Source organism: Egretta garzetta, unplaced genomic scaffold (assembly GCF_000687185.1).
Source record: "Egretta garzetta isolate BGI_Z169 unplaced genomic scaffold, ASM68718v1 scaffold108, whole genome shotgun sequence".
Taxonomy (NCBI): domain Eukaryota; kingdom Metazoa; phylum Chordata; class Aves; order Pelecaniformes; family Ardeidae; genus Egretta; species Egretta garzetta.
In genome coordinates, this window is record NW_009260614.1 from 5,162,896 (window position 1) to 5,177,082 (window position 14,187).

The 14,187-nt window shown below is 46.6% G+C and overlaps 3 protein-coding genes across 3 annotated transcripts in view; all 3 read left to right on the forward strand.

Annotated features, from left to right (window-relative positions):
* DERL2 (derlin 2) overlaps window positions 1-2,649 on the forward strand; it is a 10,919-nt gene extending 8,270 nt beyond the window's left edge. The window contains exon 8 of the mRNA XM_035900529.1: window positions 2,572-2,649. The gene's annotated coding sequence lies outside the window, so the exon portion shown is untranslated. The remainder of the gene's footprint in view (window positions 1-2,571) is intronic.
* Window positions 2,574-13,902, forward strand: DHX33 (DEAH-box helicase 33). Its single transcript, XM_009645111.2, has 11 exons — window positions 2,574-2,732; window positions 3,454-3,681; window positions 4,856-5,026; window positions 5,948-6,133; window positions 6,860-6,971; window positions 7,343-7,502; window positions 7,928-8,016; window positions 8,390-8,517; window positions 9,094-9,297; window positions 10,020-10,106; window positions 10,851-13,902. The coding sequence occupies exons 2-11, from the start codon at window positions 3,523-3,525 to the stop codon at window positions 11,157-11,159; spliced, it is 1,605 nt and encodes a 534-aa protein (XP_009643406.1). The 5' UTR covers window positions 2,574-2,732; window positions 3,454-3,522; the 3' UTR covers window positions 11,160-13,902.
* Window positions 13,903-13,949: 47 nt separating this feature from the next.
* LOC104131787 (complement C1q binding protein) overlaps window positions 13,950-14,187 on the forward strand; it is a 5,288-nt gene continuing 5,050 nt past the window's right edge. The window contains exon 1 of the mRNA XM_009644991.2: window positions 13,950-14,021. Within this exon, the coding sequence (XP_009643286.1) occupies window positions 14,012-14,021 (10 nt within the window). The 5' untranslated portion in view covers window positions 13,950-14,011. The remainder of the gene's footprint in view (window positions 14,022-14,187) is intronic.

Here is a 14,187-nt window from a genome sequence, read left to right on the forward strand (position 1 = left end):
CAGCGGGTGTCCCCAGCGCCGGGCTCGGGCTGGTCCGGTGGGAAGTTGCACGGGAATGGTTTGGGTGTAAATCTGAAGTGCGGCGGATTAGCGATACTCTTGAGTTCTGACCGGGTAAGGCAGCTGGCGACTTCACGTTCGTGGAGGAGGCCGAAGCGTTTCCCTCTCCTCCCCGTTTCGCCAGCTGCTGGAGTTCAGCCCGCTGAAAGCCAGACGGGAAAACCCAGCTCTCTGGAAAAAGCGTCTCCTCAGCTACATTTTCAGGGGCATTCACTACTTTTGTTATGCTTTCTTTGAGTCCAAACTAGTAACTTTTTTGTCTGACTTTCCGGAGCTGAAGACATAAAACTTCCCAGCCGGAAGTCTAAAAATGAAAAATGCTTTGTATTTCGCTCCTGTATGTGAACCCTAAAAAAAAAAAAAAAAAGTCAGTCATGGTAACTGATAGACGTGACTGCATTTATCTCCTTTCTTCTGTATAATCCTGAGACTGTCATTATTGCTTGCTAAATATAAACTACAATAGGCCACTTAAAAATTTTGCAGCTGCGGAGTGAGCTAAAAAGCTCACTCGTGCTATTTCCAGCCTGCAGCTCTAGTGCTAAAAAATTTGGCTTTCTGATTCTTCTCTGCTTGGTGGTCATCTTTCTGAATTCCTCATGCTGCTTCCTCCTCCTCTTGTGGGTTCTCACGTCGCTGCCCTGGTGTGCTCTGTGCCATTGCCGTCGGGCAAGGACTGAGAGTAGAGGGCTCTGGCTTCCAGAGCCTCATGCGCTTTCATGGGTGGTAGTGTTGATCTGCTTGAGGGGAGGAGGCCTCTGCAGAGAGACCTGGACAGGCTGGATCCATGGGCCGAGGCCAACTGTATGAGGTTCAATAAGGCCAAGTGCCGGGTCCTGCACTTTGGTCACAACAACCCCATGCAGCGCTACAGGCTCGGGGAAGAGTGGCTGGAAAGCTGCCTCGTGGAAAAAGACCTGGGGGTACTGGTTGACAGCCGGCTGAATATGAGCCAGCAGCGTGCCCGGGTGGCCAAGAAGGCCAATGGCATCCTGGCCTGTATCAGAAACAGTGTGGCCAGCAGGAGTAGGGAAGTAATCGTGCCCCTGTACTCGGTGCTGGTGAGGCCACACCTTGAATACTGTGCTCAGTTTTGGGCCCCTCACTACAAGAAAGATGTTGCATTGCTGGAACACGTCCAGAGGAGAGCAACCAAGCTGGTGAGGGGTCTGGAACACAAGTCATATGAGGAGCAGCTGAGGGAACTGGGGTTATTTAGTCTGGAGAAGAGGAGGCTGAGGAGAGACCTGATCGCCCTCTACAGCTACCTGAAAGGAGGCTGTAGTGAGGAGGGGGTCGGCCTTTTCTCCCTGGTAACAGATGATAGGACGAGGGGGAATGGTTTGAAGCTGCGCCAGGGCAGGTTTAGGCTAGACATTAAGAAAAACCTCTTCACCGAAAGGGTTGTCAGGCTCTGGACTGGGCTGCCCAGGGAGGTGATAGAGTCCTCATCCCTGGAGGTATTTAAAAGAAGGATAGTTGAGGTGTTTAGGGACATGGTTTAGTGGTGGGATGGCAGGGTTAGGTTAAAGGTTGGACTTGATGATCTCAAAGCTCTTTTCCAACCAAACTGATTCTATGATTCTGTTCTATGATTCTATGACTCATGTGGAGCAATTCTCGTAATGGGCCAGTAGGAAGCTGAAGGGGATCTGATTTGAGTTACAGGTGTGGTTTAAGCTGTAATAAAACATGCAGGAAAATGACGGTGATGTTGAAAACATTCTCTGCTCTTCCCCGCACATGGCGCTTCAAGATGGTTTCCCTTGCAGTGCCTCGAAGCACTGTGATCTGTGCTGCTTCGTGCTGCGCCCCATAAGTTATGCTTTTTGTTGTTGATGCTGCGGTAAGTAGGGCTGGTAGCTGGCTGTATGCTTTTGCTGGTGGCCGCCTTTGGTAGAGGGGTCTACACAGGGTTTGTGTTGGAAGTGTGTTATGTTGTGTGCTAGTGCTGCATGGATGGAGAAGATGCTCACCTGAGCCGGAAGGTACCGTCTCTGATTTCAGGAAGGCACAGAGCCTTGCTGGCTTGTCGGTGCCCTAAGTGCTTTCCTAAGGCAGCCACAGGCCGTAACTTGGTACTTGCTGTTGTGACAAAAGCTTTGCTTTAATTTGCTTACAGCTTTACTTTGAAAATTACTAGCGTGTAGTATAAATATGTGCATAAAACCAACTCAGTGTTTATTCCTTGCTCTGCATGATTATCGTCTTATATTGGCTTCATATCTGGACAGAGTGGAGTATGTTTCTAAACCAGAGTGTGGCTGGAGAGAACCTGGGTGGAAGGAGTTTTCTAGAGGAATGGTCTAGCAACGAGAGCAAGGCGTTGGGTTCTGTCCCTGGCTTGCTGCTGCTTTACCATGTGACTTGGGGCAAGTTGTCCAACCTCTTCCTGTCTTCAGCTTCCCCATCCTGAAATATGGTTAAAAGTTAACATTAAAAAAAAGTAGTTGGGACCTTTCATTTGAAGATGCTATGGAAGGGGAAAACTATTCCTTTGATGTTCCTTAGGAGAAACGGGCTCGGGGAAGACCACTCAGATCCCTCAGTACCTCTACGAAGCAGGAATTGGCCGCCAAGGCATCATTGCTGTGACCCAGCCTCGCAGAGTAGCAGCTATTTCCTTAGCTACCAGAGTCTCGGATGAGAAGAAGACAGAGCTGGGGAAACTGGTAGGTTGCTTTACAGAGTCTTTAGAGAGTTGCTTTAGTACTGCAGTGCCAATGGGGACTGTATCAGGGCTTAATGGGCAAGAAAAAACTGCCACAGGGGTAGTAGGTAGTATTTGTTTAATAGTATGCCTGGGTGGAAAAAAAAAAAAAAAGACTTTTTACCTGCCTCTGGGGCTCAGGGGAGTGGCAAGTTTGTCTCAGTGGTATTTTACTTCTTGATTGTTATCTGTCTGCCTCCATTTGAAAAAATACTTCTTAATGAAGAAAACAAAAATATTGCACTGTCTCCCATTGCTCCCTGTATCAAAAGTCACTGTTGAGGAGAGCAGAATGCGGAATCTGTGCAGATCTGTGAATCTGTGGGAGAAAAGTGGAGGAGAAAGACTTCCCCTACATGAAGTCTTCGGAGAGCATGGAGTAGTTTCTAGCAGGGGAGGAAGGAAAGGAAACTTTGAGCATTTGTGATTAACTTCTAGTTGGGAAAAATCCAATTGGGAAATGGTGTTGGGAGCTTCCTTTAGGGTGGATTATTAGATTTGCAAGACTAACCGCTCACAGACTGCAAATACACCATTACACTTTCTGGAGTGTCCCTGGAGTTCTAGTTGGCTCTGTCCAATGCGCTGACCAGAGTGCTTTGTAGTCCTTCCTTGTGGTACGATGGCAATGAGGAATGCAAGTAACTCTGTGCTTGTGCTTTCTGTAATGATCACTTCCATAGGTTGGCTATACTGTACGCTTCGACGATCTTACATCTGATGAAACTAGAATCAAGTTTTTAACAGATGGAATGCTGCTTCGTGAAGCTATTGGGGACCCTATGCTGCGGAAGTACAGCATTGTCATCCTAGATGAAGCCCACGAGCGGACAATCCATACTGATGTACTCTTTGGAGTGGTGAAAGCTGCGCAAAAGAAACGAAAGGAACTGGGCAAACTGCCACTAAAAGTATGTACATCTAGGACGGCAGCAGAGGGAAGGGATGGAGGAGCGGCTGAGGGAACTGGGATTGTTTAGTCTGGAGAAGAGGAGGCTGAGGGGAGACCTTATCACCCTCTACAACTGCCTGACAGGAGGCTGTAGCGAGGTGGGGGGTCAGCCTCTTCTCCCTGGTGATGGACAGTAGGATGAGGGGGAATGGTTTGAAGTTGCGCCAGAGCAGGTTTAGGCTAGACATTAGGAAAAACTTCTTCACAGAAAGGGTTGTCAGGCTCTGGAATGGGCTGCCCAGGGAAGTGGTCGAGTCCCCATCCCTGGAGGGATTTAAAAGAAGGATAAATGAGGTGCTTAGGGACAGGGTTTAGTGGTGGGATGGCAGGGTTAGGTTAAAGATTGGACTTGATGATCTCAAAGGTCTTTTCCAACCAAAGCGATTCTATGATTCTATGGGGCTTGGACCCTGAACAGTGTGAGTGTCTCCTGGGGTTTTTCCAAAGCTTTTGAAATTTCAGCCTTGACTATTTTCCCATTCCTAAAAAGCCCCTTTAAATCTGAATAGAACTTATGATGTGTGGGCCTGATACGACACATCTGAACAAGGTATCTAGTCACCTCCATGTTGCCTTTTTTCATAAGAGCCCCTTGGATGTGAGCTATAAACCAGACACATTTAGGAAGGTTTTAGCACTGTTGCTGAGAGCACCCTGGGTACAGGAGCTCTCCGATACGACAACTGTATGTCATGCTCACACTGAGGAAGGAGCCTGCACGTGTGTGTCAGGTGCACAAGAATTGATGTGAGTACCTGAGGAAGTGTGTGAAGAGCATGTTGCTTTTGATGGGGAAGGCATGTAGGGGAGTGGTAGTGTCCTAGCACTGTGTTATTCAACAGACCATTGTGCAGCCTAGCTTTATGGGCACTCAGGTCTGTTTATTAAATGTCGGAAGAGAATTTGAACACATCTTTGCTCATTTTATCATACCAACACGTTATGCTTGTGTGACACCAAAGCTGGTGGCTTTAACAAGGAAAGATCACTCTCTTCTGTCCTGAGCTCTGTGTGCCTTTTGCTGTTCTGAGCATATATATGTCTCAGGAAGCTGACTTTTGGCTAATCCTGACTGGTAAGTGCCCTGCTGGGTCTAAACTGCAGTGTTAACCCATCTTCTGCTCACATTGAAGGTGGTCGTCATGTCAGCCACGATGGATGTTGACCAGTTCTCCCAGTACTTCAGTGGAGCTCCTGTTCTCTATTTAGAAGGCCGGCAACATCCTATTCAGATCTTTTACACCAAACAGCCTCAGAGTGATTACCTCCAAGCAGCACTGGTGTCAGTCTTCCAAATCCACCAGGTATGGTGGTCTTGTCATGGATTGTTGGTCAGGGGGAGCTCGCAGGTTGCTGTGGCAGAAGACACGGCTTGAGCTTGATGTTGCCAAATCAGAGATGTCCCTGAGGTGCTCCATTGCATCCTCCGGGAAAAGCAGATACTTGAGGAGCATGCTGGGTTAGTGATTTGGATTAGTTCAAGGGGGTTGACAAATGCCAGTGTTAGTCCAGAAGTGGAAAGGAATATTGGAAGTGGTCAACCGTAAAGAGCCTTGGCTTGTGGTGGGACATCGAGGCGTAAGCTAATAGTACCATGAAGATGTTTCTAATTTACTGGTGAAGTATGACCACAGAGCAAGTAGAGACCTGTTAAAGTAACACCTCATAGGCATTTTGGGACTAAATGTTTGAATGCAAAACTGCCAGATGGTTAAATTATTTAATTAAACTGTTTATTACCCTGCATTTAATGCTTTGAAGATGCTGCTGCTGTTAGGATTTTGGGACTTGTAATCAGGGCTGGCGTTGAAAGGAGACCACTAAGCAAAGGTCTCTGATGTCAATTTATACCTAATACCCGAATGTTCCTCTCACCATAGTTTTCTGTGTTTACTAGCTTGTACCTGGGTGCCTGCTTGCACTCTCGTTTGCATGTCGTGGACAGTTACTTAATAAAATAGATGTGGGACTTTAAATGATTCTGCCATCCTGTTAAGACTCTATCCTGCAAAATGTGCTTTACCCTTCACCTCTGGTGAATCCACTGGGAACTTCAGGCTGTTGCATACATTGCACAGCTTGTCTGTCTCTTCTTTCTTCCTTACCTTTGCTTTGCTCCTCAGCTTTGCTGACCTGCTGTCAGGACAACATCTCGTTACAATCTCGGTTCTCCCTCCCGATCCAAACCATCTTAACTTCTTATTTGCTTTTTCTTCTGGCTCCAGGAAGCACCCTCTTCTCAGGACATCCTGGTGTTTCTGACTGGTCAGGAAGAAATTGAAGCAATGACCAAAACCTGTCGAGACATTGCCAAGCATCTCCCTGATGGCTGCCCACAGATGATGGTGATGCCTCTTTATGCTTCTCTGCCCTACTCTCAGCAACTCCGCGTCTTTCAGGCTGCTCCCAAGGTGAGGCAATGTGATGGGTGAACAGGATGAGTTTGTCTTTTTGCTTGCATGAGTGTTTTGAAGAAACACGTGGAGTTTAAGGGGTTAAAGCACTTTGTACTGATACTAAGCAATAGTCTCTACTGACTTTAGGCTGAATGGTTCCAGTGTGATATAAGACAATGCAGCTGGGATGGTGTTACAGATACATACGATAAGTCGTCTGGGATCATGAAAAGGAGGAAGGATTAGGGGAGTGAAAAGGGCAGAGAAACTGAAATTTGCCCCATTTCATAGGAATTTTATGTCCATATCACAAAAAAGCTACAGCAGTTAATGGGCCAGCCAAATACTAAGAAAGCTAAAAACCTGGGCATATTTGGCAGGGCCGTAAGAAAAGGAAGTTGTGCTGCCTCAGGCCCTTTTGTACCTATTCAGCAGACAAACAAGAATTCAGGTCTTGTGCTTGTGGCAGAAATTAAATCAAAATGGTTGAAGACATATTGGTAATAGCTGTCCTGGGTGGTGTATTTTGTTGCAAGAAGTGTAAGCACATGCTTTAGAAACTGATTAGGAACTAGGGATTTTCTTAATTTGCGAGAGCTGGCATAGGAAGCATGGTATGTGGTCATAGCATGCTGCAGTGATATGTAGGCTTGGCCCATGCTGGCCAAAAGTAGTAGCATTTCTTCACTGCAGCTAATCTAAAATGGCTTTTGACTGGCTTTAGTTTGCTCTTCCTTCCAGGGCTGTCGTAAAGTGATCCTCTCCACCAACATCGCAGAAACCTCCATCACCATTGCAGGAATAAAATACGTTGTGGACACGGGCATGGTCAAAGCAAAGAAGTACAGCCCTGGTGAGGAATTCTAAGGAACGGTGCAGAGATTGATTTCAGTTCTGTAGAAGTTGTTTGAGGCAATGAGCCCCACTAAGAGCTGATTTAAAACACCCTCTGCACTGTGTAAATTAATGGTCTGGGTTTTAGGTGTGGGGTTTTTTTTTTTTGAGTACCAGCAATGCAGGGGTAAAAATCTGTCAAATGAATCTTTTCTTCATGAACACAGTGCGTGATAATTACCTGCGCGTGAGGGTCTGAACCACGTGAAGCCTGAGCAGTATTTAGATGGCAGACCCTGGGATTTTTTGTTATTAATCCTAAAAAGTTATGTTTTTTCAAAGCTGTGTGTTATGCAGACATTGACTGAAGTGATGCTTTTGCATACCTAGAAATTGGTCTGGAAGTGTTGGCAGTCCAGCGGGTGTCGAAGGCCCAGGCTTGGCAACGAACAGGGAGAGCAGGGAGAGAGGACAGTGGGATCTGTTACCGGCTCTACACGGAGGATGAGTTTGAGAAGTTTGACAAAATGACAATACCCGAGATACAGAGGTGAGAGAAGAACCCTGACATCATCACACTTCTTGCCACACCTCTTTTATGTACTGTTACAGATGAGGCTCTGTTAAGAACCGAACAGCAAAACTGGGTCTAGGGTATGACCAGTTGACTTTTAAGAAAAATGAACTCTTGGAGACTAAACAGGAAAACTAGGAAGCATTTGCTCAGAGTGGGCATTTGGGCTCTGAGTCTCCAAACATGCAAGTTCTCTTGACTTTCCTCCAAATCTTGGACTCGCCTCCTGCCCTTTGTGGTTTAGGAAGTAAGGCTTCACTAGCCAGCATTGGACTGGTCTCTTGTCAAGTTGCAGCACAGATCTGAGGACTCCATCTCAGCTTATAGACAAATAGAAGAAAAGAAAAAAAGAAGGGGGGTGGGAAGAGAACAATCTCAGATGTTTTTTTCTGCCTATGTAGGTGTAATCTGGCCAGCGTGATGCTTCAGCTCCTGGCCCTGAGAATTCCCAATGTGCTCACCTTTGACTTCATGTCCAAACCGTCTCCTGGTAAGTGGTTACAAAGGCAGCCTTGGAAAAAAATTGACGAATGAGTCACTGGGGAGTAATGTCTTCAGGCTAGCCAGAGAAGACAGAGTATGTAAAGTCAGGGCTGTGAAACAGGAGTGGTCTCTCTTTGCTGCATCTTCTCCTGGTGATCCAGAAGTCTGATTCATTCACTGCTCATTGCTTTTGCTCAGCCTCATCAGAGCAGCCATAGTTATGACGGAGAGCTGGCAAGTCCAGCTTCCAAACAGAGCAGGGAGCAGTTTTGGGTTGTGTGAAGGTGGGTCTTAACTGCCCAGGAAAGCCATAGAGAATCTCACATCCCTGCCAGTGTCAGCCAGGAGGCCTCACAGCCTGAACCTTCTTGTTTTGACAGATGCTATTCAAGCAGCGATTGAGCAGCTGGACCTGCTGGGAGCTGTGGAACGAAAGGACGATCAGCTTGTGCTAACCCCCCTGGGAAGGAAGATGGCAGCCTTTCCACTGGAACCAAAGTTCTCTAAAGTAAAAACTGCAGAAAAATTAGCTAATTTTTATCTCACGTACTTTTCTCATTACCATTGGCATTTCTCTTTCAAACTCCTTAAACAAGTTCTGGAATTTGGGGCAACTGCAGCTGTGCTGGGATATTTGCAGTACGTTAATGAAGCACAGCTTTATTTCCAGCAGCTGTGCTGTTTTGCTTGTCATTTGTTGTTTAATTCAGGGAGATTTTTTTAAAAGGTAGTTTCTTTCCTCTGGCACCTCTTAAGCTGAAACAAGGCTAATTCCCTTGCAATTTCTGGGATTGCTGGTAGCAGTGTTTAGCAGTTTCATGAAGTGTCTGATGCTGTAGTTGATTTTAATCGCCATGTTTGTACTGTATATGAACTGGCCAGTCTCAGGAAAGAGCATGACAGTTGCTGTTAAAGGTGCTTGGTGGCCCATAAGAGGATTTACAGTTGTCTCTAGGTCCAAATGTTTATGAAATTGTCCTAAACAATGGTTGGTAAAGTTCCTGGGCTGCTGGTGAGCAGAAAAGTCTGCCCATCTGAAGTGGATTTGGTCAACCAAAAATCAGTTTTGTTCTGTGATTTGCAGACCATCCTCCTGTCGCCCAAGTTCCACTGTACAGAAGAGATCCTGACCATTGTGTCGCTGTTATCGGTGGACAGTGTCCTCTACAATCCCCCGGCCCGGCGGGATGAAGTGCAGTCTGTCAGGAAGAAATTCATCTCCAGTGAGGGGGATCACCTTACCCTGCTCAGTGTGTACAGGGCCTTCAAAAATGTCAGTGGCAACAAGGTAGGATGCTCTGAGGATGCCAGTGCTGTCTAGGCTGATGGTGGTGAGGAGCTGTTTTGGCTTACAGCGAAGTGATGTCTGCATCCTTCCCAGTTGATGCAATGTGCATCCTTCCAAAGCAATGAGAAGAGGGGACTTACTCATCCTTTACAGTTGGGTAATTGGAGAAAGCTGCTCAAGTGCTGAAGTTTCCCCCAGAAGGCAGTAGCAAAACTGATTACCAAAAGCTCCATGAGGCCACTTCTGCAGTCAGCGCCAGGTCTCTTCTCCTGTGATTGCAGCTGGAAACAGGGAGTGGGAGAGTGTCGAGACTTGCTGATAAATACCCTAGACATGCTGTTTGGCAGGATTCATTGCAAAAAATGAGCGTATTTACAAGCAGATTTTGGTCTATCCTACCCTATAAACTCCTTGGTTTGATTTGTAGATCCATAGCTCACGTATCCCTTGCAGCATCTGTCTGTCTTACATAATTTGTTTCACTACCTGTGGGATAGCAAGTGCTGTTGACAACAGCAACGTGCTGTTGCTTGGCACTGTGGGAGGGAATGTAGACAGAGGGGAGGAATCAGGGATAGAAATATGACAAGGAAATGGGTTAGCACCTTTTCTCTGAGAAAGATTGTGTGTTTGGAGGATTCTGCTTTTCATGGTATCCAAAGACTATTGTGTTTCTTGGGTGAAGAAACAGCCCCTTCTAACTCCTGTTGTCTCTGCTGCAGGAATGGTGCAAAGAGAACTTTGTCAACAGCAGGAACATGATGCTTGTGTCAGATGTCAGAGCTCAGCTCAGGGACATCTGTGTAAAGGTAACTTCTTGCCACACTGTATTTCTTTGTTTCACCTGTTTGTATTCTGTTTGTTCCCAAACTGATTTTGCTGTGCACCAAATCCCAGGAGTGAAAAAACGTGCATTTGTTTTCGGTCTCCCATGAATAGTCAGGTAAAATTCTGGACTCTGCAGCTGCATCCCAAAATCTGAACTGCAGGGCTCATTGGGTCAAGGTGAGGAGAGAAGAGGAGCTCTGGGAAGGCTTCTAAGGTAGAGGACAGTTTTTCCCAAGGGATTTTGCTGCTCTAGTGCAGATGTGACTGTGCTATGTGTGCCACTAAGTGTTGTCAGCCTCAGCAGCCTGTGCTGGCTGGCTTCTTCATGGAGTCAGGCATTCAATTCAACAGAAGCTTTCACACCATCACTGTTCTGCCAGTTGCAGAGCGTAAGGCGCAGCGTGGGAGCTGCTGCTGAATGCAGTCTGTATGTGACATGGGAGCCACTGTTTGGCACCCCTGTCCCACTGCAAATACTGTTTGGCCTAATACTCCCAGAAGGAGGGTCTCCATCCATTTTATGTCTCATCTTTTGTTGGCTATTAGTCTGGATTAGCCTAAAGTCTACCTGAGCTGAATTCCTAGCGGTCCTTTGTTATTTCCCACACTAGCGGGATTTCTAACACAATATTGCCTGCTCTCATAAGCCGACTGAAACGGGGATATTTCCCCATGAGGGTGCACATACATGCTTGCTTACTCTTGCTTCTCTCTCTGCTGAACAGCTATCAATGCCGATTGAGTCCTCCCGCTCAGACACGGGAAACATCCGCCGCTGCCTGGCTCACAGTCTCTTCATGAACGCTGCAGAGCTGCAGCCGGACGGCACCTACAGCACTGTGGACTCTCACCAGTTGGTGGCCATCCACCCCTCCTCTGTGCTCTTCCACTGCAAGCCAGCCTGCGTGGTTTACAACGGGCTGCTTCACACCAACAAGTGCTACATGCGGGACCTGTGCGTGGTGGATGCGGACTGGCTGTATGATGCAGCACCTGACTATTTCCGCAGGAAGCTCCGAAGGGCCAAGAACTGACCTGTGGGTCTGGGACCAACACGTCCAAGGTTTTTAGGCTCACCCTAAAAGACTATTTTTTTGTTTTGTAATGAATATATGGGAGCAGTAGAGCTTTGCCTTGCAAATCAGGTAAAAACCATAGAGGAAAATGGCTTCTCTATGAGAGCTGGACCTCACAAGTCTCCCTGGCTTAGAACAATCATCCTTTTTAACAGTGAAGCTGTGAAGGGGGAACGTAGTATGTATTCTGTGCGTGCGTGTGTGTGTGATAAATCTTTACTGGGGGGAAAAGGAGAGCTGGTATCAGATTCCAGTTTTTAACACTTACTGAAGTTTAACAGGCTTGTATACGAGGAAGTGAAATCCTAAGAGCTCTTCTGAGCAGCCTTGGTATTTTTGATGATTGTGCTTACATCCTTAGCAGGTTTTATTGGGAAAAAAGGAGAAAAAAGTTTAAATGTCTGCATACAGGGGAAGAAAAATACCTTTTTTTACTGTTTCTAGAAGGGAGGTGCAACTGTCTTTTGCCTCATCAAACATCTTTCTGCCTGCATGTCATGTTCACCATCTTATTTGGGACCATGCGAAGGCCAGCAACGGGAATGCCTGCTTGGACAAGGTCTTCGCTGCTTGTGTCTGAGCCTCAGGGGCTGGCAGTGGTTTCCTGGAGAGGTTGTCCAGCTGCCTGCGTGCTTGGCGTCATCTTTCTTCACCCTTTTGCTGTTAGGGCATGTTGTTCCTCAGCAAATACTTCTGTCTTTTCTGACTCTTGTCCGTGCACTCCTGGCTTTGGCATTGGCACACCATCCACAACAGCTAATCAGGCCAACTTGAGGAAGACTCAGCAAAATTCAAGTGAAGATGTGGTTTAGAGATTGAACTTCCTTTTAAGGGTCCTTGATTCATCAAATGTTTGTGTTTTCTGCTCTGACACCAGTCCTTCTGCCCCCTTCTTCCTCCCCCAACCCTGTCCTGGTTATACTTTGGTTTTCCATTAGAAGTTTGGAGCTTGATGTTGTCAAGAACCGCACATCTACCATTAGTATCTGTTACTTGGGTTTTTTCTCCCATATTCCCTTGGCATCTACCGATCTCTATTTTCCTGTTGGAGAAAAGTGGCAATACCAAACGTAATTGTCTTTTTAAATACTGGAATTAAGAAACTAGCGCCACTCCAAAGGGAAAGCTTGTTCTTTAATGTGAAGGAAAGTGGATTTATTCCATGATCACCATGTGTTGGTGGGGGGAAAAATGTACATTGTTTTTAAGTGATATCCTAAGTACTTCTAAAATAACCTCTCTGGGAGAGGTAACTTCCAGTTTCAACAGAGTCTGTTGATGTAGTGTAGTAATTTGTACAGAATTTTGGATGAGTTGAACTGAAGCAGGTTAGGTGTCTGAAAGGGTGGGAGAGGAAGCTGTTCCGCACGTGCAGTGTCACTGTATGATGTAATGGGGTTACGTTACATGGGCTGTGACAGGACTGTGGTGTATAGTCCTCGCGTCCTGCATCCTTCAAATAGCAACTTTAAGAAAAAAAAGAAAAAAAGGTTTATATTAATAGGGCTGCTCAGGGATGTGGTTGCATTGGCTGTTGGCAAGCCCTTATTCACTGCATTCACTCGGGGAAAGCTGCTGGCTTTGCCCGTGATCTGTGGGCACAAGCTGCATTTGCCATGTCACAATTTTTCCTTTCTGGTTACACATGTCACGGCTGCACAACACGTTGTACTATGCTTTTTCTTTGGCCTCCAGTATTGGCTTACCTTGCTTTTCTCTTTGAAAACTGGGGCAAATACCTCTTTTGTTCTTTTTTCTTATGTTTTTTTTTTTAACTGGAATGTCACTTGTGCTGATCTGCAAATTGCTGTCTCCCAAAGAGTGTCAGTAGGTACCCGGTGTACCTGGGATGGTCTCATCTCTCAGCCTGTTCCTAGGAACGTCCGCAGGGGTGCAGTGGAAACGGACACCCATCCCTTTGTTGTGCCTCTTTGCAATATTGTCCTTCGGTGGTTTGGGAAAAAAAAGAAAAAAAAAAGGCAAAACTTGTCACTTTTGTGTGTATGACCAGCTGCAGATCTGGACTGGCATTTCAAGAGATCGCAGCTATTTCAGTTGTTCTCACAGGAATAGCAGGGAATTATCAAAGCACTGTATCGATCTGTTTCTTGGTTTTACAGACTCTGCATCTGTAAGGGAAAATGTAGTATAAGCACATTTTGTTTGGGCAGTCTAATTTAACAGTCTGTTTAAGGGAGGGGATGAGTGTTTATTTAGAACTAATGTGTATATTTTTCCCCAAATAAATAAGTGATGGCAAAAATCCAAGTCCTGGGTGGGTTTTTGTGAGACAGGAAAGCTGTGTGGATGGAAGAAATGATCATGGGATGTGGAGGTACAAGTCCCAGCATTGTCAGTTCTTGCGGGAGTGTCTTCACGTTAAGCCATCGAGGGTGTCTGTGTGCAGGTGTCGAGATGTTAATGAGATGTGGGTCCCCGAATCTGGGCTTTGCGTGCAGAACGGACCCAGTCGTGACATGTGCTGTGCTCAAACACCAGCGTGGGGCTGACAGTAAAAACGCCAGTCCTTGGGTGTGATGCTGGGGTGCTCTGTCGGCACAGTGGGGTGCTGTTGGTGTGATGGTGGGGTGCTATCGGTGCTCCCCTGCTGCAGCCCCGCGGTGGGCAGCGATGGGCTGGGCCCTACTCAATAGAGGGCAATAGTGCCAGCCTTCAGACGAAGGGAACCCTTCATGCCAGGAACAGTTTGCCTTGGTCAATATTTAAATATTGAAAATATTAATTTTTTTTTTTTTTTTCCTGAGTAAGCTGCTGAGGTCCTGTGGGAAAGCTGACTGTTCCAGTACCACATGGGGCGAGGTATGGGAGTAAAGCTTGCACCGTGTATGCTGCTTTCCTTGCTGCAGTCGTTTTCCTTGCTGCAAAGCGCACCCGCATTTCTTCAACACCCCTAACGCCTCCCTTGCGCCTCCCCGGGTGCCCCAGCCGCCTCCCGTCCCTGCTTTTTTAATTCGAAGGTAACACC